This window comes from Micropterus salmoides, unplaced genomic scaffold (genome assembly GCF_014851395.1).
Source record: "Micropterus salmoides isolate LMB-PRFRI ecotype aquatic unplaced genomic scaffold, ASM1485139v1 Ms_hic_scaffold_16, whole genome shotgun sequence".
In the NCBI taxonomy this organism is placed as follows: Eukaryota; Metazoa; Chordata; class Actinopteri; order Centrarchiformes; family Centrarchidae; genus Micropterus; species Micropterus salmoides.
In genome coordinates, this window is record NW_024040707.1 from 11,378,234 (window position 1) to 11,405,094 (window position 26,861).

Consider the following 26,861-nt stretch of genomic DNA (forward strand, 5'->3'; position numbering starts at 1 on the left):
GCAGTACAGTAATGTGGAGTGTAGGTCTTTTCACGGAAGATATGTAATACAATAAATGATAACTACATCACACTGTCATGGTTTGAATAGAACAAAGCCATTGTTAAAGTTATTAGTAACACCTGTACATTTCCTATGACATAACAAAATGTCTACTGTAATAAACAAAAAAATGCTAAATAATGATAAGAATTTACTGTATAAAGCAAGGGTGTAGAATTTAGTAGAGAACATGCAAGTCTCTTCCAGTATCCAGCGAATATTTATAATTGTCCCTAGCAATAATTTTTATCAAAACAATTAAATATAACCACTGTTGTGATGTATTTGGTACACAAACAGTTAACAGCTCTTGTTTTATTAAGAATTTCTTTCTAAACATGTGGTGTTTCAAACCAGTGATTCCTGTTTCATTCATGAAGGGACAAAAGTTAAATTATATTTATTAAATGAATATGTAAAGTATGATACTCTGCACAAGCTACATTTTTTCTTAATAAGTAACCATATCAATATTTATTAATTAATCATTATTATTTCTCAAGCCCAATGTAATCAATATTAAGCCTACTTCTTAACCTTATTTCATACAAGGTAGGTTGAGTGGGAAATTATTTTTGTACTATTGTAGCCTAACTACTGTATGTCAGTTGTGTGGTTTCAAGTGGTGGCAACCAAAATTAACATGTCAACAAGCTATTTCCTGTCGTCTTAAGATAATTCCCTGCTGCTAGCGGGAAACAGCCTGCTCCAAATTCGCTCGTTTTCTCATGATAATCAGCCAAAAAACTGTAGTGTTTTACTAAAATATCAAGGGCCTGGAATTTATAGATACATGTCTCTAACCATATCCAATTGTCCCTAGGAATAATTTTGATCAAAACAATCAAATATAACCACTGTTGCCCCTCAGTGTATAGCCTAGTCAGTGTATTTGGTGCATAATCACTTAACAGCTCTTGTTCTTTACTATGAGTCCAATGAATTTTAAAATTTGAATGATTATGTCCTAACCCCTCACATGCCTCAAAGTGCCTACATTTGATTCAGACCCTCAGCGACTTTATTTCTAAAAATCTCCCTGTCGGAGATGTTTCCATTGTCGCCACCAACAGTGACATGAGAAATTGGCCCTTGGTGTAGAGAATATATTCATTTGCAGTACACCCAGACTACCTGATTGCCATACCTTAGCCGTAACCACTGCACAGCCATTGTGTCATTTTATTTCTACTTGAATTAAATATCTTGTGGCGATTGGTGGGATTCTCGCACTCTCGCCACCACCTGTTTCCCCATAAACATCCAGCAGATGTCGTTGGAGCTGCTGCGTTTTCTTGGCGGAGAAATTTAGCGTGTGTGTCTGTTTGTGTGCGTTTCTGTGTGTGTTTATTTGTGTGCGTGTCTGTGTGTGTGTGTGTGTGAGAGAGAGAAAGGGGGTCAGCAGCTGTCCGGTGTTTATAGCGAGGTAGCGGCTAGGCTGTGCTGTGCCAGCAGCGGCTAAAAAGATGCACACAGCTAACCCTAGGGCTGTGTACGATATCGAGGTACCTGCAAGCTAGTATATGTTTATTTTAGAGGGGAAACTGCTGGTACTGCACGACACAGGCGCTAGCAGAAATGGCCGGGATAATTAAAAAGCAAATTCTGAAACATTTGTCAAGGTAAGTGTCATCTTTGGCGTTGTGTTAGCCGGTTAGCCTAGTTGGATGATGGTTTTAACGTTACAGCGTAAAGTGAGTTCGCTAGTATTTGCCATACACATGAAGCTACTATTGATTTACACGTTACCATGTAGCTTAACGCTAACATGTTGGAAACAGTCACATGAGAATAATGTTAGAGACTTGACAGAGACCCTGAACGCAGCAAACCAGTTCAACCTGATCGAGACCGTATACGTTAACTACATTACTTTTTCAAGCGCATGCTTAATGCTGTTAAATGCTACAGACTTGCTTTTAGAGGCCGATATATTAGATTCAATTGGCCTAATATCTCCTTTTACTATTTGAAACAGCTCTGCCTATACCCCATTGCTTACTTACTTTATGCCACTTCAGTGGTCTATGGCCTGAAATTATTTTACTATAGAATATGAAAAGGCTAATTCTGAAGTATATAGCATATGTTTTCTATCACCGAGTTTTTATAGATTATATATATATATATATATATCCCATCTCCCAACTTTCAGCATCCTCTCTAGAGCTGCCTGCAGTCTTGTCCTCTGTCCATGCTCTTACTTCATTTACATGTGATGCTGCTGCTCAGGATACATAGCTGCTGCTATTTTGTCCATCTTGTCTCTTTTTGTTCGGTGTTATTTTGTCATGTGTTATATTTTCTGCTGCTGTCAGTTTGGCACTGCTGACAGTTGTTAACTAATTCATTTGGGTGGGAGAGTGATGTTGATATGTGTTTAAGGGCCTCTCTTACCCTAGCTGGATGGGGTATAGGCAAACTTTGATCAAGAGACTGGACAATAGGTATGCACCAAATCAGAGAATTTCTATTTAACTGACTCGTATTTTCCTACTCTCAGTTGTCTCTGTTTTGTTTGCAACAGATGTGAAATCTTATGTTGTTGACCATGGTCTGTTATTAGATAGGAAATGAGCTTTAGGCTACAGTCCAAGCATCTCTTCAGTTATTTTGTATCTTGTTGTCAGAAATAATCACAAACCACTTTGAGTTTATTCTTATTAAATCTGTGCTTTTCTTTCAATATTTCCTTATAAGTATCTGACTCAGTATAGCGGTATTAACACAATAGCAGGATCGTTTTGAGACAGACAAGACTGTATTATCAATTATCATCAGTTTAACCCAGGGATCCCTGGAATACGTTCCTGTTAATAGATAGACTCTTTAGGTATAAGTTGATAGCCACTGTACGTTTTGCTGTAAACATACAAACTGAGCTGCAAAAGTACATACAGTGGACTTCTTTAACCTCTGACGGATTGCTGGATTCAAACTGACCACTTTAAGGGCGATTCTTTTGTTTTAATCATTTAAGAACCACCTTGGGATTGTTTAATTGCAAAACCAAACAGCTGAGCTTTTGCCAACGTTTGTACAATGGCTCCTTTCTTGTCTTTGATAAGCTCTGGAATTTCTGTTCTCTTTAAACCATGCTAATCAGCCCATATTGCTAGTGTTATAAATAACAGATCTTAAATATATGAATACCACCAAATCACAATAATTTATATTCTTCTGTCAATCCAAAATGAAACTGTGTAAAAATGTACAACAATATACAGTCGAGTCATAGCTGAGTTGTATTTTTGGACATTTGAACTAGCCTAGCTCTAGTTCTCTTGCCTTATATTTAGCCTGCTGCTTTATCAACAGCGTCTCTTGGTTGATGTGGAATTAAAATACTTAACAAATGGATTTGCAGTGATTACTGCTACATTCACCCTGTGTGGGGTTGTAGCCTATTCCTGGCTGTTGGAGCTCGCTACATTAGCGCCCTCTGAAAGGTTAACCCAGATGGGCAGTACAGCTAAGTGAATCGAGTAAGGAGGCTGCTGTGGTTTCCTGGGGTGACTCATTCAGTTGCACTGCTTCAAAAACATCTTGGCCGAGCTGCATAATTTAATTTTGTGTATTTCTGTCTTCCAGATCATCAGTGACTTGTACTGATGATGTCAGGTGTTACACTGATAAAAGCGATATGAACCTCTTCCAGATTTAGGCTTGTAAGTATTCACCCTAAAACATTTTATTTGAACTTTTTATGTGGTTCCTTTCCTTAGGTTCACCAAGAATCTGTCGCCGGACAAGATCAATCTGAGTACGTTGAAGGGGGAGGGACAACTGTCCAACCTTGAGCTCGATGAAGAGGTTCTGCAGAACATGCTTGACCTACCTACCTGGCTGGCTGTCACTCGGGTGTACTGCAACAAAGCCGCCATCAGGGTATGTCAATGACTAGTTAAACCTGATTGTGTAGCTGGTCTGACAGGTGAGAATGTCTCCCCCTGTTTCTAAGAATGCTACTGAAAGTCAAAGGTGTTGATTTTCAACTAAACAAAGGTTTTCTGTTTATTAAATAGCTTGCTTTTGAGTGCATAGAGTCGAAAGAGGAAATGAGCAGTGACGGTACCAAAGAGATAAGCACTGCTGAGAATGTTATGATCCTTCAGATCAGCACTGGTTGTTCCTAATAGAGAGGCAAACCATGATTCAGAGGCACACAAAAGGCCAGAGGCTAGAGTGATCTTGAGATATGCTGGCTGGTGTGCACTGAGCTGTTAGGATGGCTAGTTTGTGTTGCCAAATAATCTCAATAATGCTACACATTTAAGGCTATTTGTTTAAAAATCTGAGTATTCTACTCATTATATAAATATTAACTCTTGAACCTCAATTTCTCCTTCAGTTACCTTAAAGTCAGTATTTAAGTTGGAAGCAAACATTGTAGAATAGTATAACATATAATATTATGTATGCTTGCAGCTGTACTGTATGATGCTTTTTATTGACTGAAACATAAAAACCCAAGACACTGTATTTTTTTTTTTTCTACAGCTTACAGAAATATTCTAGATGCTGTTATTTGTAATTTTATACACATTTCCTTCAGTCTTGCTTATCTTGTAATACGTGTATAATTCTGTTTTAAACTGGAACTTATAGAGGTTTGTGGTGTTGTCAACAGTATCTCAAACTGTTTTATTAGGCTACGCAACCCCTTTTTGTTGTGAGGCACCCAAAGATAATAGCTGTTTATAATTTCTTTTATAACGTAAAATTATGTTTTAATCTCTTTTTCAAGCTCACCATAGTCCTGAAACTACACCATTGACAGAGGATTGTGATTGTGATATTTCTAAGTGGAGGCTGAAGAATCAAGGCCTTTTTCTCCTTAATTGAGTGGGCTGGCAAAACTATTGTTGTCTTTAAAGTTACATACTTTTAGGCTGGTATTTATGTAATTGTAATTTTTTTGTTAACACTTGTCACACAAATAGGTGTCATGTTTTAGTTCCTCGTGTACATGGTAATAATAACAAAGTTATTGTTTAATCTGTTGAGCAGAAATTTCAGTAGGAAGTATTACAGCTTGGCACTTTATGTCATATAGGAGCTTGATGTTCACTGTGCCCTCGTGTCCAGTGAATGATAAACAGTGCAGAATGCTGTGGCAAGTTTTTGTGACTGACTCTGTGGACCTTGCTGTCCTGTCTCTTTAGATACAATGGACAAAGTTGAAAACAAGCCCCATCTGCCTGGTAAGAATATGTGTCCTTGTTCAGACATTTCTGTAACACTAAGCTTCTGCCTTCATGTTTTAATCCAAAAAGAACAAAACTTTAGCAGTGCACTGCATAGTTTTCTTACACTGCTTCATAAATTGTGCACTCTGCCATGTTATCATGAGTAAATGTTAGATTGCTCTTTTTTTATCCTTGCTCCATTGTATGCTGCATATTATTGTTCCCTCTTTTGTGTAGTTCTTGGATAAGGTAGAGGTAGAAATGAGGACATGTGAGGAGCCACGTGCACCTAATGGCCCCTCTCCTATAGCTATTACAGCAGGCCAGAGGTAAGACTGCTTGAATCTTGTGTTAAACCAGCATATCTCTCATAAACAATATTTTATATATATATATATATATATATATATATATATATATATGTCTTATGTTAAACACTTCACATAGCCTCATTCGCTCATGTTGACATTGTTTATTTACAGTGAGTACGGCTTTGCAGAGAAAGTGGTGGAGGGCATGTCTGTGAGGATCAACTCCATTACCATCAAGGTGCAGGCTCGTGCCTTCCACGCCTCCTTCGAGCTCTGGCAGCTGCAAGGCAACAGCCTCAACCCCAAATGGCAGCACAGTGACCTCCGCTATACCCGCGTGACCGATCCAAAGAGAGGAGAGGTAGAGTGCAGCACGCTTTTATCCTCCTCCTCACACAGCTCTAACACTACTCTGTCTGGAAGTTGTATGTAATGCCCAACTAAATACATTATTATACCACAGAAACGGTGTGTGCTTATTAGGCCTGCAGTAAATCATGTAATCAAGCCAAGTGTTTTGGTTTTTATGAGCTGCAGGGACTGTATTGAGACGAACAACCTTTCAGAATGAGGTCTTGTAATCCACTTAAAAGAAAATGTGTCTGTTGCCTTTTCATTCTCTGTATGTTTAAATAAAACATTGGCCTTGCCACACAGATACCATTATTCTATATAAAGTGTTGGGACATGGTTTGTTTTTGTCTCATAGTGTTTTTGTGTTTGATCATAGCTTGAGGGCTTGATTGTGTTTATTGTTTCAATCAGGTGTTGACATTCAAAGAAATTAACTGGCAGAGTCTACGAATCGAGGCGGACGCCATCGAAGGTGACGACCAGGACCTTGGTAGCACCCCGTTACGTCTCATCACCAACCAGGGACGCATTCGCATTGCGCTAAAACGCAGAGTAGGACTGTGTTTCTGCCATTCATTCACTGTCCTATCATGGAATCACAAACTTTACCTCATCTAAATTGCAAAGTCAAGTTTAATTCTTCATTGTTCTGTTCTAGATAAAGGACTGTAACGTGCTGGCATCCAAGCTGCTTTTCATTCTGGATGACCTGTTGTGGGTGCTGACGGACTCTCAGCTTAAAGCCATCATCCATTACGCCAAATCTCTCAGCGAGGCCATGGAGAAGTCTGCTCAGCAGAGGAAGAGCAGGACTGCTGAATCCCTACAGGTCCTGCCTCCTACCTGTTTTGGAGAGAATATATTATACAGATTTCAAGATTTAGGGCATTGTCAACCTTAAAACATATGAGCTTAAATCATCTGAGGTCATGTCTCTCAAAAATTGTTGCTTCAGCATCAGTTTTAATTGGTTTGATATTTGGTGATGAAAATATAATAAGTCATTTTCAGAGAAGACATTTGAACCTGTCCTTATAGGAAATGCACAGGTGTTACTAATAACATGAATAATGGCTCCCGTAAGGTTCAGGTTCATTTTGGATAATGTTTGCTGGATTTATATGTCTGCGTCTATGTATGTGTCAATATAAATCACTCTCATAATGAATAATTCAAAGTTTTAAAAGCCAAAGCTATGATACTATGTGATACTGCATAAGCACTTTCAACTGGTTTTCTCACAGTGTCTCTACATGATATATGAAGTTGTTACTATAAATACAACATGCTATGGGTATTCACAGGTTAATAAACAGACTTGAGCTTGCAGTTGTACATTTGTTTAGCATCCTCTAATGGCAACACAGAGACTCAAACCTAGGCCTATGCATTATAGGTCAATTGGGTTTTGTTTTTTTCTCCCTATGATTTCAGTAGTCAAAGATATTTATTTCTTAATTTTGCCAAGTCATCTTGGTAATTTGGATGTTGTGCCACTGCTGTGTTTTAGACTGCTCCTCCATCGCCTGGCCTCCACAGCCTTTGGACAGAGCCCCCACCGGCTCCTACTGGCACTCCCAACAACATGAGTCAGTACTTCGATCTCTATGATGTCAAAGAGTCTTCTTATCACACCTTCATATCCCGCTTGGACTTGCATATATGCAACGACAGTTCTTCAATGGATGAAGGTGAGCAGAAAACTCACTGTGTGCTAAATATGATCAACATTTCATCTTTATTCTCTTGTAACTCTAGTATATTTATTAGTGCTGGGCACTTTAATTAATTAACGCCAACAATTTTGTTTTATCGCACGTTAACGCAGTTTATAAAAAATTATTATTTTGAAAGTCCGTTGCTCACTGGCTCTGAATACACATAGGCTTACAGTCAAACCATGGGTCACGGGAGAGGTGGGATGTTGATCAGCCTGCAAATAACCCTCCCAAACAAGCAGCGGAGAGAGGCTTCGGCAGGTTCTCTCAGGTGAACAGAAAGGGAGGCGCTCTATGTATAGTAACCATTGCAACGGATTCTGTGCGCTACACAGCCGTAGCCTTTTTAAGTTAAATTAAAATTATACATAGGCTAACTTTACCTGATAGGCCTGCATTTAGTTTTGCAGGGATGCTCTGCCATGTGAATTCCCTCCTGTTGATGTCCTGATAACGTTAACTATTTAAATTCTGGAAACAAACAGCGAGGATCAGTCTCTCTTCCAATGATTTGTGCTGCGTGTCGCGTACAAAAAGTTCAAGACAATTCAAACTTCGGCAGCAGGCGGGCGTGTGCGTGAGGCGAGCACGACCGCGACAATTTCATGGGAACGCACCCGCTTGTCGCTACACCTTGTGCTCGACCACTCCACCTCACTGTAACAGGGAAACTTGCTACTGAACATAGACTGTTTCTGCTGCTCCCAGAGAAAAGAAAATGTTTCTGCTGATACCTGCTCAGAAGAAATCCCAAGAAAACTGGACTCTGATGGTAACTTGTTTTAACAAGCTAGATAAGAGGTAATTCCCTGGCAGTGGCAAATAGCTTTGGTTTTATATTTGATTTGATTACATTAATGTTTAAGTTGAGATTTACAAGAAATATTTTATTACTACTGTGTAAAGGGAATACTGCTGGTAAAAAGCACCTTATTTGTTTAAAGTGTTTACAAACCACATGTTATTGCACTTTTGTGTATACAGCAGTACATTTAAATCAAAAATATGCAATACATTACTTTAGAATTCATTATTCAATTTTGTGCGTAACAATGCGATTAATCGTGATTAAAATTTGAATCGTTGGCCAGCACTAATATTTGTGCTGTTTTACTTAAGCATGAAGATTGTGTGGTCAAAAGAATCCCTAAAATACAATTGCTAAGCTTTTGACGGCTAATTAATCTAGTCAGTCTAGTAACAGCTAACAGATATTGTGTGATATTGCATAGATGAGCCCCCCCCACCGGGCTTGCAAGGTGCCATGCAGCTGACATTCAGAAAGCTGGGTTTTGACTACTATCCTGTCCACAGACCTGGTGAGTGCAATGGCTGGTCCTTTCTCTATCATTTTGCTGCAGTTTACCCAGAGGCTCTGTCGTGTGCTGTAACCACAGCATTCATTCAGGACTAGCTGTTAGTCTGCTTGAATAGTAATCCTGGGAGAGAGTGCCCAATGCCATTATTCTTTGTGGAATTCCTGAAGTCTAGAATGTAGAACAGCCGAGTTGCCCCTGGAGCTGATTATGGTCAATTAAAAAAAAACCTTTTTATTTTGCTATTCTGTTTGATTAAGTCAAGGAAAGGCAAGTTTATTTGTATAGAACATTTCAACAACAAGGCTATTCAAAGTACTTTACATAAAACCTAAAAGCATTATAGAGAAATAAAAAAAAAAAAGACATTGAAAAATGGTGAAATAGAAAAGGATAAAATAATTTTTAAAAGAGTTAAATAGAAAATACAAACAGGACAGTAAAAGTTACAGTGCAGTGATCAGACACTAATCTTCAGCCTATTTTATTTAATTAAAGGCAGTGGTAAAAAGAAAGGTCTTCAGTGATTGATTTTAAAAGAACGAGAGAGTTTCAGCAGACCAGCAGTTTTCTGAGAGTAAACTAAACGCTGCCTCTCCATGTTTAGTTTTGACTCTGGGGACAGAAAGCAGACCTGTCCCAGACGACCTAAGAGGTCTAGATGGTTCATAACGAAGCAGAACATCAGAAATGTTGTCTATGAAGATTCTTAGTCATCCAGGTCATAGTTATCCAACGAAGGTTAAAATCAAGGGCAACTGGACTTGGTTGAAGCTACTGGAAGACGTTTCGTCCCTTATCCAAAGGACTTCCTCAGTTCTGACTGACTGGCAGGGAAACTCAGCTATTTAACCTCAGTGGGGTCGTTGGCCCGGGTCATCGATACCGCTGGTTCGTTAGTGTTCCTTGTTTCTGTGACGACAGTCGTTACAGTCGTTGAGACTACCTGTGGCCAAGACTGAACGACCATCGCTGGTATCTTCACCTGAGGCCAATAGGTTACGTTTGTTGAGTTTCCTGGGAAGTGATGAAAGGACAGCATTGTAAGTGGGGGATAAGTGGTGGCGTAGACCCCCTCCCCTGTTCAATGACGGCTTCTCAACCCTGGTGTAGATGGCTTCCTTGACACCTCTTTCAAACCATCCATCTTCTCTGTCTAAAATGTGCACCTGGTGGTCCTCAAACGAGTGTCCTCTGTCCTTCAGATGTAAGTAGACAGCAGAGTCTTGACCTGAGGAGTTGGCCCTTCTGTGTTGAGCCATACGTTTGTGAAGTGGTTGTTTAGTCTCCCCAATATACAGGTCTGTGCATTCCTCACTGCATTGGACCGCATACACTAGATTGCTTTTCTTGTGTTTGGGTGTGCGGTCTTTGGGGTGTACCAGCATCTGTCTTAGTGTGTTCTTGGGTTTAAAAAACACAGGGATGTTATGTTTGTTAAAAATCCTCCTGAGTAGGTATTGGTCTGTGTGTGTGGACACACACACACAGACCAATACCTACTCTTCGATTCACACCACCCACTGGAGCACAAGCTAGGGGTCATGAGAACACTGCACCACAGAGCGGAAAACATACCAACAAGCGCCCAAGCCAGAGAGAAGGAACAGAACCACCTGAAGGGGGCACTTACAGCCTGTGGCTACCCTAAATGGACTTTTGTGAAGACAGCCACAAAATCCAAGAAGAAAAAAACTACAGGGGAGGAGGAAAAGAAGGTCAAACGCAACAACATTGTGATTCCATACGTGTCTGGAGTATCAGAGAAACTCAGGAGGATTTTTAACAAACATAACATCCCTGTGTTTTTTAAACCCAAGAACACACTAAGACAGATGCTGGTACACCCCAAAGACCGCACACCCAAACACAAGAAAAGCAATGTATGTATGCGGTCCAATGCAGTAAGGAATGCACAGACCTGTATATTGGGGAGACTAAACAACCACTACACAAACGCATGGCTCAACACAGAAGGGCCAACTCCTCAGGTCAAGACTCTGCTGTCTACTTACATCTGAAGGACAGAGGACACTCGTTTGAGGACCACCAGGTGCACATTTTAGACAGAGAAGATGGATGGTTTGAAAGAGGTGTCAAGGAAGCCATCTACACCAAGGTTGAGAAGCCGTCATTGAACAGGGGAGGGGGTCTACGCCACCACTTATCCCCCACTTACAATGCTGTCCTTTCATCACTTCCCAGGAAACTCAACAAACGTAACCTATTGGCCTCAGGTGAAGATACCAACGATGGTCGTTCAGTCTTGGCCACCGGTAGTCTTAACGACTGTAACGACTGTCGTCACAGCAACAAGGAACACTAACGAACCTGCGGTATCGATGACCCGGGATAACGACCCCACTGAGGTTAAATAGCTGAGTTTCCCTGCCAGTCAGTCAGAACTGAAGAAGTCCTTTGGATAAGTGACGAAACGTCTTCCAGTAGCTTCAACCAAGTCCAGTTGCCCTTCATTTTAACCTTCGTTGGATGATCAGAAATGTTTTGGCCCTAAACCATTCAGCGCTTTATAAACCAATAGCAGTATTTTGAAGTCAATTCTTTGACAGAGAGGAAGCCAGTGTAAAGACCTTTGGTCTTAGTGAACAAAAAAGAATAACTATTTGAAGTGAATAATAATAGCAGAAGGATTTGTATATATTAACACAGTACAACTTTACATACAGTGTGTGTATATAACCACACACAGTGTATACACATATGCATGAATACCTGTTTTGAAAAGTGGCCAGGTTGGTTGACACATGCAAAGAATGTGACTCCACTTCTCAACAAACCCTACACACAGTGCAGAGGACAAATTTACAGGACAACACAGATAGAGACACACAGATATGTTTAAGTTTGCCTATATTTGTTTAGCTGTTACATACAGACAAGAGCTGGACAATAAACTATCTACAGTTTATACAGGCCATATGGTACTCTTGTATGTACAGTGTCTTAGGGTCTGCATCAGGTGTTCTTCAGAGGAAATTAGTTTTAAGCCCAGAGTGGTTGCTGAATCGTAACTGCCTTTTTGTTGCTGCTCTATTACAGCTGATGGATGTCGACACTGGGAGCGACACAGTGGAGCCATGGAGGCTCAGGTCCAGTGGGCGGGGAAACTGCTGCAGGAGTACCAGAGGAGAGCAGAGGCTTCCGGGTTCCCTGGGCCAAATACTGAGGTGCCCCAGCCAACCAAGACAGTTCAAGGTATGACTGCAGAATTAATGTAAAGGTTTGTCTTGTTATCGGAAATCTATGTCTTTTGTGACAGTTAAACACGGGATACAATTATACAGATACATACTGAGATGTCACCAAAACAACTGGGAAACGATCAAAAACTGTGAAATGAAATAAAACGTGAATACTTGTTTGCCTTCATCGCACAACAAAGTACTGCTCATTAGCAGCAATGAAATATTACCCCATCCCCATATAATTCAAGATACACCTCAGTAACTAACATTTTATGATAAGAAAGACACAAATCATAATCTGTAAAAAAATATTTTTGAACACCAGGGTCATGATCAAAATAGGAAGCTGACTTACTCTTCCCTAAGCAAGTCATTTCTGCTTGTCACAGTGTTTTCTCTCCCATGTTCATACTTTAGATGGACAATCAAGTCCCAAGTCAAGTCCCCCTGACACAGAGCAGGCATCCAACAGGAACTCTGTCAAAGCTGCTTTGGGGTCATCACTGAAGAGGCTGCGATCCAGCTGCGTGGTGATCAGGATGGATGATGTGGACATTCACCAGGCAAGCTTTAATCAGTCGACTGATTTGATTTACTAGCTTTAACAGAAGCCTTACTTCACTAAATTAACTGAGGGACTTCAGTTCAGGCAGGAACTCTGACAAAGATAGAAGTTGCCTTGCATTTTGGAAAATTTTAGCAGTGACAAAGCATCTTAGGTTTTGGACTTTTTTGAGGCACCAGGGGAGTTTATAATATTTAAATCTTGAACAGAACCACTTAACCTCCAGCAGCATAACTACTGTTGATCTACAGTGGATCATACAACAGGGACAATAATAACAACTCCTTTATCACTGTCTCTTAAAGAAATTACGCATAAAATGATATTCTCAGACGTTAAACACCAGCTCCCTACTGTAGATTGCATTGGTGACATATCCGTAACAATTGTTACCATGGCAATGAGAAGAATAGGTCTCGGATAGTTCTTGCCTAAAGCATAGATAGGATCATTAGTAATTAGTAAGATAAAAAGATGTGACAAGCTTTAAACATGTTTTATTACTTACCACAGGCATTATCAAGATGGAGCCTGAGTGAGGTGGCTTTTCTTAAACACACTTGGGCACCAATGATTATATTTAAGAAAAGAAATGTGTGTTTATTATTGGCTTTTCTCCAAAGCCGTAGGTCCACAGTTAGCTGGTTAGCTGACACGAATGTCCTGTGCTGCAGGGTGCCCATCACTTGCAGTTAACTCAAACAAGAAAAATGCATGTTAGATTAGCAGTCCTGCAGGCATCTGCCTGACAGACCTTACAGAGGGAACAAAAGTCTCTTTCAGACCAGCAATCTGGATTGTTTGTTACATTGATATGATGGTGTGTAAATGTTTGCCATCAAATTGGCCTTCAGGGGAACTGTAACAATAGAAGATATATACTTGTGCTGTACTAATAACCACAGCCTTGTAATAATTCCTGACGTTTTAAGTAAAAGAAATACCTCTGTAAGAACAGAATAATCCCAAATGTGTCACTTCACTTGGCTGCTCCAGTGCCTTTCATCTGAGGCTGAGAATCCCCCTGCCACTTCAAGTTACACTCTCAGGCCGCTTCTGCATTTTCACTTTTGACATTTCACACTTTCCATCATGAAAGAACTTAACATTTCCAGGGTTTAAAACTCTTGTAGTTCCCCATTTGATAGAACAAGAGACCCCAGGGGAAGTTCTGTACACGTCTGGGTCTCCACCTTCAGTTTATGACAGGAAGTCACTGATGTTCAGACTCAGGTGGTTAAGTCTTAAGTCACGGTCATGTGCTTCACACTTTTGCTGAGTTATTGACTTCATTTTCTTTGTTTGTTATTGTGTGTTGAAGCAATCAAATCAAATTGCGTGATGAATGAAGCAATCAAATCCCGTATTTAGTTACATTTCCATTTTGTCCTAACCTCTGCACCTCAACATTCAGGTGTCTACAAGAGGCCGTCAAAACAAGAAGACCCAGTCTTTATTATCCTGCAACCGTAAAGCTCTGCGTTTGCCAGACAATGTACCAGCAGTTCATCTGCAGTTTACTGAATACTACTTTCCTGACAACTCCAGTTTATCAGGTATCATGCAGCTGTATTTAACCTTATTTGTTTATATTTCAAGTTTATAATATTCAGATTGGTTGTATACTTACAAATTGCATGTGAACATCCTGTATCAGCATCTCTCGCCCTTTTCCTTCTTCCAGTGCCCACATCAAACCTGTATGCCCAGCTGAATAGCCTCCAGCTCTGTGTAGATCCAGCCAGTGTGCTGTGGATCAATCTGTTTTCTAGGGGTCTACTGCACACCCTGGACCAGGTCAAAGCTTTCTACCATTTGCAAGACAGCAGCAAGGCCGAAGAGCATTTAGACATTCGCATGGATGCAGCTCAGCTCAAGGTGCATACACTATTTTTAGATTTAAAATATTTGTCTATCTTGTTTTTGACGGAGCCTGATGTAATTTTTTTTTTTTTTTTTTTTTTTTAACAAATGTCTGTGAATTGCTGTTTTTTTGTTCCTTTCTATAGCTGATAATCCCATTGGATTCTTCCATCTTGGACCATCCAGAGCGTCCACAGTCCCTCTGTGTTACTGTATCCCAGATGGTTCTCAGCAACACACACCACTGTCCTCATGGCTCCAGAGCTGACCTCAACAGCACCTATGACAAGTTTGCCAGCTGCCCTTTCTTCCAGCCCACACCTCCCTGCTCCTACCCCAGAGACCGGAGTGCCTTTCACGCCATCCCATCCAGCTTCCTCCAGCACTCTCAAGAGACTGGGCCCCAACCTCTGGACAGAAAGCAGCTCCGATCCCAGGATGTCTGGTCTCTCAGTCTTTCCCGAGTGACCCTAGGTTTTGATGGAGCTCGGCGATTCCCCAAAGGCAGAACCCAACCTTTTGTTGAGCCCTTTGCCATGTCTGTGTGGATGTGTCAGCCCTCTGCTTTTAAAAATGCTTCATCGTCTTCCTCTTCTAGTCCTGGCAGAGCGCACCAGCCTTTGTCTGTGCAGGAAGAGGCTTCACTAGCCTCTGTCCACTTCTTGGCCCACACCATCACTCCAGTGAAGATGTGGCTCAACCACTACCAGTATGTAGCCCTGCTGAGGATGAAGGATGCCATGGCTCGATTGGGGGCAGAGTTGGGCCGGGACCTACGAGATGTTAAGCATGCTCACGGCCAGAAGACAAAACCTATTACAGTTTGTCTTGCACTTCTGGTGGACTCTGCAGAACTGGGTCTCCTGTTGCCACCAGTCTGCTCAGAGACTGAGGAAGAGGTCCCCCACACCCCGGAGACAGACAGCCCCAGCATAACAGACTCTGACATCTCCCCCACTCATCACTCTGCAGATGTGGCCCCGGAGGACAGTGTGTTAGAAAACGGCATCTCTTCCGTCAATACAGCTCCGTTTGACCAGGATGAACAAGACGGGGTGGTGGAGGAGGCGTGTGAGGCTGTGGAGGAGGGGGATGGTTTGACAACACAGGAGGACACTTCTGTTCTCTCACCGCCACTCTCACCTGGACAATCTCCTGTCCTCTCCCGAGAGCCATCCACCTTTAGCCTGGAGGGAGAGCTGTCAAGCGCCATTAATGTCACCAAGGACGTAACCAAAGATGCCATTAGTGCCTCGCTGGATCTGACTAAAGGGGCATTTTCAATAACGAAAGACGCCTTCAGCATACTGAGTCGTGGCTCAGGGATGAGCAAATTTTTCAGTCCGCAGGCAAAGTAAGTGCTAGTGCCCTCCTGCTGGGTTGTTGGCAGTGTAATAGTGTTTGTGTGTCTGGAACCCATACTGTGTGTGTGTGTGTGTGTGTGTGTAGGGAACAGGTCCAGGTCCAGCGTTTACAAGAGTCCTCCCACTCACTGGCTGCCAGCCTGCGCCACCAATCCATGAAGCAGTCGCCTTCCCAGCATTCCTTTGATAGTGCAATCTTGGATGGCAGCCTGCCTGATGAAAACCTTTCTGTGGATAGTGACCTCAGCGACAATTTTGTTGTTCTCATGGACTCAGGTGCTTAAAAAAACTACCAAGTTTCCATAGCAATTTCTCTGAATTACATGGGTGAAATCTGCTATAAGTTTGCATCATGTTTCCAGAGTCGGGTATGGAGTCCATGCGTCCCAACAACACTCCTGCGGGCAGTCGAGGCAGCCCAGCCCCAGGGACAGAGGGCGGCTCATCAGCTGACCTCAGCAGCTCTCTGTCCCAAAGTTATGAGGACATATCTCAGGACATGGTGTGTTACTGTGTTTTGAGCATAGACAACAGAGTTTATGGATAGACTGAATTTGTCTGTGGACTTATTTTCCTGAACAGTTACAACAAGTAATATTTCAATGGAAATTTAAAATATTTTTAAATTAATTCAAACTTTATTTTAAAATCTAAATCTATGGTGGTTTAAATGTGACTTTATTGTGATGTGCTGATTTTACAGTCCTCATTGTTGTTGCTGATCCTGAATGGAACAGCCTGTACTGTGGAAGCAAAAGGAGAAGACCAAGTTGTGGCCGTAGAAGTGCAGAATCTGAGCCCTGTGCAGATTGGCAATATCAGGGTTTCAGACCTGCAGACTGGCCTCATACAAGGTAATCTGGATTATTGTTGCCATGCTGTTCGTTTTCTCTCAACAAAGTCTTGGAAAAGAATTTCAGACCGCTACTCTTAAGTGCTACGATGTTATTACATCACTCTGTTTACCAGTCATAAATATATTGAATTCAGACACTTATTCACTCAATAACAAAAAACTGAAAACTGCATCTTGAAGTTTAGTTAAATTAAATTTGACCAAAAATCAGTTTGAGCAGTTTCAAACAAACATAACATGACAGGTTTTGAGGCTTTGCAGCATTGATCGTGCACAGAATAGTGTGTAAGTGTGTAATCAACAATGAGATGAGTACTTTTGCATCATCTCTTATGTTATATAAATGCTTCTAAATCAGAGAGTACAGTTACTACATGTAAGCACATTGGTCTCAACTCAAAAAAGAACCACAAGTTGCCGTATGGAAAGCATGCTAGAACTTGTTGCAGTGTAAAGTGTCCCTATGGCTTCTCCTTACCTTCTCCTTTGCTTCTGCAGCTCCAGACAGGCCAGTCCAGAAGCAGGATAGGCAGGGGTCTCCAGCAGTGTGCATGCGAGCAGAAATGGGTCCATCTGCTGCCCGACACTCTGCTTTGGCCGAGTCTTTGGGCTTCCTGGATGTGCGAGTGCAAGACTGTAAGGCAGAGCTGTTGGCCTCCACAGTGGCGAACATTGGTCCTTTTCTTGAAGATGAATTCAGTGCTGATGGTCAGCCAATGAAGTTACACATGAGTAACATCACCATCACTTTGAAGGTGGGTTGTTAATACTGTCTGGATTTGGGGTCAACTCAGTTTGAATCTGCTGCATTTTACATTATTGTGTACAGACCTGTTACGATAACTACTTTTGTTGGACAATATATGTCCCAGAAATAATGGCGATAAAATATAACATTGTCATTTTAAGACCATTTTCCTCTGATATGATGATAATTCAAAGAACAATGAACTTTTTATTCACTGGAATTGGAAAGTAAAAAAAAAACTAAAATAAAACCATACAACCAAGACAAAAAATAAAATGGAATAGTGGGTTCTATTAAACATTTGGCGCATAACCGGTAGTTTACACAAAGTTACACACCGGTTTGTTCATGTTAATGGGCTTTCCTGTCTCATTTTTCTTAAATCCAAAATGTTTCCAGATTGGAGCTGTGGAGTGCAGCTTTGAAACTAAGTGCATTTGGGCATATTCTTCTAAACTTTCTGGCTGAAACTATACAGTCATAGAGAAAAACACCTATTACCATCGAGTGACACGTTATTTTCACTTCACCTGGTTCACCCACAGTGAATACTCTGACACACAGAGCAGACCACGTGGACATAAGCAACGCAACCAGAAATGACAGCATAGTGTTTTTCAGTTGTTTTTGGCTGGGTGCTGTGCCCCAAGTCTCTTTTCTGACATGATGTTGAGACATTCTTATGTCATTCTTATGTCACGTATAACAAACACACGCGTAAACACAACAAGCAATATCGATAATGAATATAATAATCCAAATAAAATAATCAAGGCCATGTTCATATATTGCAGGATAAGTTGCTAAAGTAATTATCGTGACAGACCATCCATCCATCCATCCATTGTCAACCGCTTACCCTGCGTAGAGGGTCGCGGGGGGCTGGAGCCAATCCCAGCTGACATTGGGCGAAAGGGCGGGGTACACCCTGGACAGGTCGCCAGTCATGACAGACCTAATTGTATAATTATATATGAATTATTAAATGATTCTAGTATCAATTCTTCACATAGTTTGTATGTAAGCATCTTTTTCTCACAATCTGTCTTTTGAGGACAATCTACTCACTGAATGGTGAATGGTAAAGTATTTTAATAAACTGAATTAAATACCTCAATCATTGTTTTTAGTATAAATACCCAGGACTCCTTGTTGCACCGCAGTAAAACTGAGTGGATTATCCTGGTGAAATACAGTAAATTGAACAGTCTGGTAACTCTCTGGATCCTTTTTGTTTCTTTTAGGATGATAGCCCTAAAATCTACCCTACAGCCCCTCAACCAGTCCCAGCCTCATTCATTATAGAACAGCTGCTCCTCGAGCGCAGTGAAAATGGCGTCATGAGGCTCAAAGGTGAGCAAGAAAATAACTTCTTTTTTTGACTTTAAGTCTGTGCACTATGATGAATGGAATGCTTGGTCAGTATTGTGGATACGCCCATATATCAGCAGGATCATGAACTGTAAAACCACAAACACTCCAGTTTATAACATCTGCTGGAACAGCTTTACAGAAAGATTAACAGAAAGTGATATTCACCATTTCCTTTTTGTTTGCAGCTGAAGGTACAGACCCTAAAGCCTCAGCAGGTGTTCCTGTGGCTGGCCTGGACAGCCCAAACAGTTCCTGTTTTGTTCAACAGCAGAGCAAGGTAGGGGACGAAGCAGTACTTTAGCTTAGTGTGCCAGTAGCCAGGATTGTAGAAATACTGAGGACATCACTCCTACATGTAGATTGTTTGGATTTCTTTAGCCTGGTTAGACCATGTTAGACTATTTAAACATTTCATAAATGGTAACTAAAGGCTTTTATATTAATTTGACATAAAATGGAATAAAGGAAAGTAGTAGTCTTAAAACAATGTTGATGGTCAAATACAGTATATATTTTATTTAGTGCTAGGCAACGATTAAAAATTTTAATCGCAGAAAATCATGCGATTAATCGCATTATTATGCGCAAAATTGAATAATGAATTCTAAAGTACTGTATTGCGTACTTTTAATTTAAATGTACTGCTATATACTGAAAAGTGCAATAACATGTGGTTTGAAAACACTTAAACAAATAAGGTGCTTTTTAACCAGCAGTAGGCAATTCCTTTTACACAGTAGCAATAAAATATTTCTTTTAAATCTCAATTTAAACATTAATGTAATCAAATTTAAAACCAAAGCTATTTGCCACTGCACACGCTAACCCGCTGCTGAAGTTGAATTGTCATTAAACTGTATGTCACGCGCAGCACAAATCAGTGGAAGAGAGACTGATTCTCGCTGTTTGAGTTTCCAGAATCCATTACTGTTTACTAAATGGTTATCAGGACATCAACAGGAGGGATTTCGCATTGGCAGAACATCCCCGCAAAGCTAGATATAGGCCTATCATGTAAAGTTATAGCCTATAATTTTAACTTAAGTTAAATAGGCTACAGCTGTGTAGCACACAGAAGCCATTGCCATGGTTACTATCCATAGACCGCCTGCTGTTTACTCATGGAGCCACTGTTTTACTTCTCCCACACGCTGCATCCAAGTAGTCTGCCGAAGCCTCCCTCCGACTGCTTGTTTAGGTGGCTGATTTGCAGGCTGATCAACATCCCACCCCTCATGTGACTCATAGTTTGACTATAAGTGTAGACTATTCAGTGAGCCAGTGAGCAACGGACTTTCAAAATAATAGTAATAATAATAAAAACTGCGTTAACGTGAGATAAAATAATCGTCAGCGTTAATTAATTAAATAACGCATTAACTTGCCCAGCCCTATTTTAATTTTATTTTTATTTATTTATTTTATTTATTAATTAAATTTGGCATCTAAGACCATTTTCTTTTTACACACCAAAAAACATGGTTATAATAAAACCATATAACTCACAGGATATAATAAGTAGCAATAAAATATTTCTTGTTCTTTCTTGTCCATCTTAAATACAGCTGAGATGTGACTTCAGTATACAAGATTGTGTAGCGGTGTTGTAATTACACTTGTTGCTGTCCGTCAGAATCTGGAATCTGCCCACTGCAAAGCGTGCATTAGCTGGAATTGACCAATCCAATAATCCTGCCTTTACAGAGACACGCCCTGGAGTCCAAGCTCTCTGGTGCCCAGGCTGCTCTCACCCAGGCCCTTAGTGACAGAGAACGCCTCCTTCTGGAAGTCAGGAAGTATGACCCCACGTTTACTCTCTGAACCTTCTGTATCACTGCTCCTGCTGAGGAACAGTGATGGGGATGTATCTGGCTGAATGTCAGGAACCGGCAAGACTCTTCCGGGGCATGTCTGGACATTGGACACGTTTGAAAAGAAGATCCAAGTTGTGGCTTTGGACCACTTCCCACTTGCTTTATCACACTATTCTTGTGATTACAAAAGAGCCCCTATAACAACTACTACAAGGGTAACTTAGTGAACTAACTTACAGGTACATTATTGGTACTACTTTTTATCTGGCAGTCTAGATATTCCTCACTGCTGTACAAATCACATATTATTCTGGTTCTTTCTCATCCAAATCAGCATGGACAGTAAAGTCATTGTGTGGTTTTAGTGTTTGTCACACAGCATGTAAGGGTAGGAATTATCAAGCTTTTATTCTCTCAAGTTAATTACTTGTGTTACAGAAATGTTAGGTCAAGCACATGCCAAAACCTCCTCTTCACATGCACTGACACTGCCAGACAAGCTGCAAGTCCATCAGCCGTCCTTCTATAAAACATGACTGTCACTGTCACGCATGCTTTGTGAACCGTGCTAATTTATAGACTGTCATAACTCTACATACATAGTAATGTGAATTACTTCTATTAGGTGTGTGTTACTTTTAATTTAAAAGTATTCTAAAGATGTTACTTGTTGAAGATGTGTGGTGAACTGTAGAGAAAACAAAGCACTTTTATTTTTTTTAAAGAAAGCAGGACTACACTGCTTCATGGAGAGATGGATGCATCTCACTTTCCACCTTGGTTGCTTTATCACCAGCGTGGAGTGGTTACACACTCTTATCAAGTTCTCACCGTGCTCAAAAAGCGGGTTGAATCATTCCACCAGTGTTATTTTTCTTTGTGTTGTGAAATGTTGACCGCGCTTCTTTTGTACTGTGAAACAATACGCTCTGGGGTTGAATGTTCACTCAAGACGACATGCCTTTCGAGTTCTCCCTTGGCTGTGGAGAGCAGGTTGCACAGTAGCTTCAGTATTATAACTGCGTTTTCACACTTAAGATGTTTGGTTTATAAACATATGGGACGATGAGATACCAGAGTTAAAATACTTGATTTACTTAAAACATGTTCTGTAGCTTTCCAGGAAACAAGTCAGAATGCTAGTGTTATTACCTCTGTGCACATTTATGATGTATACGGTAGTATTGTGGTCAGACATCATTAACCTGTTTTTGGATGTGGTTTTGTATATTTATTAACATTTGTCAAAGCATGATTGTTTGTTTTTTTTACTTAAATGTAGTGAAGCCATATCATTCAAAGGAAATTACATTTAAAAAAGTTGTGGTACTGATCATGCACGCACACAGTGTTATGTAAATGACACAACAAAAACTGATATTTTTCAGTATCCTGAACTGCTGCAGATTTTCTCTGTCAGACCAGCTGCCAGTTTAAATGTCTGTCACTTTTTTCCATGCATAAATCTGCTATATGCATGGATTCAAACTGAAAAAGACTGTTTAACAGTATAACATTCATTTTATGAATGCTTTCATGAAAACGGTTTCTGTCAGCTACATTTTATGTACAAATGTTACATTGTTAAATCAGTGGTTTAGCCTTTGGGTGGTGTGATTATCTATTTGATTGGTTACAACGCTGTTACAACTACCTTTCACTTCTATTCATCATTGTCCCATTGGGTGCTTGGGAGACCCCTGGTGGCTGTGACTTGCTATAGCACTCCCATTCAACATTTATCATTCAAAACATCTTTTCTTTCTCTTTGGAAAAAAAACAAAACGTTGGTTGCCTTGCAAGCAATGAATGACAGATTTGCATTCTTAAAGAGGATTGTATAATATTTAAGCAATAGAAAGCGCTTTGGTTTAACCAAAAAACATGACAAGGAACAGTAACACTACACATTGTTGATATGGAATACTTCCATTTTTAAGGTGATAAATGTCAAAGAAAAAGTATTTACCTGTCTACCAGGCTTTAACAATTTTTCCCTCAACTGCATGTGAACAACATCCTCACTCCATCAGTGTATTAAAGCAGATATACTACCATTTAACCTCAGTATCACTTATAGTTGTGATAATTCTTCTCAAGCTTTAGATGTTTTTGTTTTTTGCTTTTGCATGGCCTTAGTAGACAAAGATAAAGTGGTGCAAAATGGAACTTCCATCGCTGGATGCAACATGTAGCTGTAAAGTTGATCTAGGTTCCCTCTCTCCAGTCAGGCCTCAGTGTTAAGTAGCATCCTCTAGTCTGCTCACAAACTGGTGCTCCGAATTCCACCTACTCACAAATATGCAGAAAGGAGGACACGAACTGACCTGGCAAAATGTTGGCCACTGGAAAGCAGATGCATGTACTGAAGTGATGTATAGTTAATGCCTCGTGAGTTACTTGCACTTGTGATAAATTCACTGGAAATTGCACTTGTTTTAATATATATCACCTCAAGGAATCGCAGGAGTCTTTGAAATCTTCCTAAGTGATGCAGATGTTAGAGACCGTGTGGACAGTATTTTTGTCAGTTGTGTAGTTACATTGAATTTTGTATTGTCTATCACTTCATTGAGACCAGTATAAACTTGGTTCTGTGAACCAAAGCTAGTATGTGGAGACTATTTTAAAAGTGAAAGAATAAATGATTAATTGCTGAACACATTAAAGTTGTGCCTTTAAGTTTTAAATAAAATGCATGTTTCCATTAATAAATAATCCACTGCATCTGTTTTGTCAAAAAAATATCCAGAAACTTGTATGTTCAAGTCTCACTCCAGTTGTTTTAATAGTGTGATCCATAGTTTGACTTATACTTTGACAATAAAGTCTACATATTTCCAAATAAAACTTGAAACATCTTTTTATTTTAGTTTTGAGTCAAACTAAATCAATTCAAAGATGACCTGAATGATGAGTCACATTTTTCCCAAAACACTTTTCCTAATAATCTAGGAATAATCCACCGTATCATTATACCCTGGTTATTCCCAAATCAACCTTATAAAAACAACAAACAAGATATGGAGTGACTGTTATGCACTCAACTACTCTACAATTACAATTTTATAATTTGAGAAAGGATCCAAACCTTTTTATATACAGTCTATGATCCAAACAAGCATTTGAACTTAAAGGCATCACACAATTTTCCCACCAAAAAAGCATTTCTCCTTTAAAATAACAAGAACAAAACATTTCATAAGTATAATAAAGCATACTGTATTTACAACCATACATGAATATCATTTCACGTCATTTGAACTGTATGTTGCATCAACCATTTACCATGACAATTAGAGGTGAATGGCAGGCCACAGTATTGACCATTAAATCAATACTACAGTCACTGATATTGACCGTTTGGTTAGCAGTGAATAATCCATGTCTAGTACGTGCAGTACGGCCCACAGAGGCTTCATGACACGTTTTCCAAAGGTTGTGGCTCCACTTTTTTAAATCGCAGACATCAGCCCACGATCCCCTTACAACCTAAAGCACAGGAGTCTCAATGAAAGAGGATTTGCTTGTACTTGGAGTTGGGAATCTGATCTCGGCTCTTCAATCTCCGCACTGCTTCCCTCATATGCTTGGGCTGAAGCGGTGGTGTATCTCCCCATTTCTCACAAACGTCCAATGCTGTAAGGACAAAGACAGACTATTTTACTACATGATAGTAAACCTTTCAACTGCAAGGACAAATAAAAAAAAAAAAAGGTTTACTCATATGTTAGTTTATTTGGTCTGAAAGTTCTGTTATCCAAGTCTGCCACTCACCTTCCTCGACAATTTCCCCAGCAAAAACCTTGGAAATACCAGACATGGCAATCACCACATTCTGGGACACTGATGATCCTGTTATGGACTGGATCAGCTAGAAAAAGAAAAGACAGACGTCAAGCCAATATAGTAGTTTCTGAGATTTCAAAACGCGCTGTCCACGTTTATAAAAGCTTACCCTCTTAATAGCAGCCTTAGGGAAGGCTGAACGTCTGTACATCTCATAGCGATTCAGCTGCTCTTCAGAAAAGGATGACACCAAAACCCTGTAAGAAGAAGTCCAGGGAAAGACTGTGGTGTTGACTGGGATGAGACACTGCATTAAAAAAGATCTTCTGTTAGAAATCTCAGTCTTACTGCATCTTTTGTATTTCATCCTCATCGACCTTGTGGCGCTTCTCCTTTTTCTTCTCTGGTTCCACCTTAAGTCTTTTGGAAGGAGGTTGGCCAGAAGTCCCTTCTTCCTCATCATCCCCAGCTGCCATTTCCTTCACAGTGGAAAACAAAAATGTTTCAAGACATTTAAAACAACGAGATGTCCTTTTTGAAACCACATTAACACATTAATACTGAGTGTTCACTTAAATACTCATCTGATTAAATTCATCCTCATCATTATTTTTTGTCTGACCTATTGTCTGTACATACAGTGAATTACCTAATTTCTTAATTTCACTTAGCTGCACTGCTGTCAATTATTAATTTAAATGCACACAAAGTGCCATAAGTGCTGAAACAAATAGTCCATTGATCAAATATTGTATCCAAACACACAATATGTCTGATGTTTGGCAATCAATTGTCATTAATTAAAGTCAGTAAAAATCTGCTGGTTTCAGCTTATCAAAAGTTAAAATTTACTTGCATCTCTGTGTAACTTTTGTTCCTGGGTTGTTGTGTTATTTTTCCTCAAATATGAACTTTATTCCAAACTCAACCTCAGATTTGTAATCTTGTTATCTGATCAGATGGTTACTAATTTTAATCAACTTTTGCAGCCACTTGTGTATATGTAACATTTTTATTTGGCATTTTATGTTGAATGGAAAATGGGTCTTGTAGAGAATGTTTGTTATCTTTCTCAAAACATAAACAATGTTCTTTAATACTTCTCAAAGTAAGGTAATGAAAAAGAGTACCGTTTTGGTATTGGTGCCATTTATGTACCATCAGCTATAGTATTAACAAATGTCTAAACATCCTCAGCCCTAGTTGGCATGGTGTAAAACGAATGTGATTTAGTAGCCCTTTGGAAAAACTTTGGTATGGTCTCTATAAAACGTATCTGGTATGGTCCACTTGTCTTTCATTTGAGCCCCATTTCTTCATCTGATGTTAGCGAAATGATGCTCCGGAACTCACAGACTTAACCTCCTGATTGGGCTGATCTTGCGAGGATGACTCTTTGTTTTCATCTGTAGGTTTTGCTGTGGATGGTAAATCTTCAGTGTCCTCTGATTTAGGATGTTCCTCGTTAGCAGAAGTTGTTCTCTCTGGTGTACTCTCAGGCTTGATCCGTGCAGGGTCAGCCATAATCACTCAGTCCTTCTGGCTGGCCGACAGCTTGAGATTCTGCAACATCAACAAGCCAGTTGTTCAGTTAGTGACCGGCTTGGCTAACGTTAGCAGGCGTTAGAGAAGACTATACGGGTTTGTGTTAATTATCACAATTGGTTGATGAAAATGCGAATACAACATGCACCTACATTCTCTGCAGCTAGGCGTCAACAAAACAGCAGCATTAGCCAAAATAACGGTGGAGTTAGGCTAACGCTAGCCTAGTAACTGACGAGTAATAGTAGAAAGGCAGCTAACACATGGCGCTAAACTTACCGCACTTACAAAGAATTAAATGTAACCAACTCCTTAATCAAAGAGCACTGATGGCATGAAAATGCTAGTTTTCTCTGCTTAATGGATTAATGCTAGCATACTCTTGTGTTTCCGTTTCCTGTTTTGAACGAACTTTATAGACACCGATGGTAAGCTACAAACACACACCGCAATAACGTAACTTATTATCGTATGCTAGCATTAAACAACACATTTACAGTAAATATATATATATTATGCTATAACTGCTATAAAATAGCGTTTAAATGCAGTGTTCCGATTTTACTCTTAACGCTCTTAAGTTCCAAACTATGTTGCAAGAGCCAGATGAATCACAGTTTTTACAGTCATTCCTAATTTACAGTTAACTTATTACAGTGCCAACGTCATTGCTGTCACCAGATAAGTTGTTGTGACATACTCCTGTTGTTCACACCCATGGGGGAATTTGACACTCTTCTTCTAAGTTGATCATCTCAGCTAGTTCACAGTTGTTTAGTTTGGCGACTGTATTTATTTATTTTTTTT

At 40.0% G+C, this 26,861-nt stretch overlaps 2 protein-coding genes across 4 annotated transcripts; one reads left to right on the top strand and one right to left on the bottom strand.

Moving 5' to 3' along the window:
• The first annotated feature begins 1,344 nt into the window (after positions 1-1,344).
• On the top strand, positions 1,345-23,570 carry uhrf1bp1 (UHRF1 binding protein 1). The gene is made up of 21 exons (XM_038722087.1): positions 1,345-1,664; positions 3,768-3,930; positions 5,208-5,246; positions 5,469-5,560; positions 5,714-5,903; positions 6,308-6,448; positions 6,555-6,725; positions 7,407-7,587; positions 8,847-8,933; positions 11,991-12,146; positions 12,554-12,699; positions 14,116-14,257; positions 14,386-14,579; positions 14,711-15,918; positions 16,014-16,204; positions 16,291-16,430; positions 16,632-16,782; positions 17,283-17,539; positions 18,777-18,885; positions 19,092-19,183; positions 20,611-23,570. The coding sequence occupies exons 1-21, from the start codon at positions 1,621-1,623 to the stop codon at positions 20,725-20,727; spliced, it is 4,011 nt and encodes a 1,336-aa protein (XP_038578015.1). The 5' UTR covers positions 1,345-1,620; the 3' UTR covers positions 20,728-23,570.
• Positions 23,566-26,486, bottom strand: taf11 (TAF11 RNA polymerase II, TATA box binding protein (TBP)-associated factor). Of its 3 annotated transcripts, none has more exons than XM_038722102.1 (6): positions 26,343-26,486; positions 25,863-26,072; positions 24,858-24,988; positions 24,679-24,766; positions 24,498-24,594; positions 23,566-24,359 (listed from the first exon to the last, which is right to left on the bottom strand). In XM_038722102.1, exons 2-6 carry the CDS (start codon positions 26,031-26,033, stop codon positions 24,229-24,231), a joined length of 618 nt encoding a protein of 205 aa, XP_038578030.1. In that variant the 5' UTR covers positions 26,034-26,072; positions 26,343-26,486; the 3' UTR covers positions 23,566-24,228. The 3 variants fall into 3 exon arrangements, with proteins under 3 accessions (XP_038578030.1, XP_038578029.1, XP_038578031.1); XM_038722101.1 differs by having other exon boundaries at positions 26,334-26,470; XM_038722103.1 differs by having other exon boundaries at positions 26,207-26,347.
• Positions 26,487-26,861: the final 375 nt, after the last annotated feature.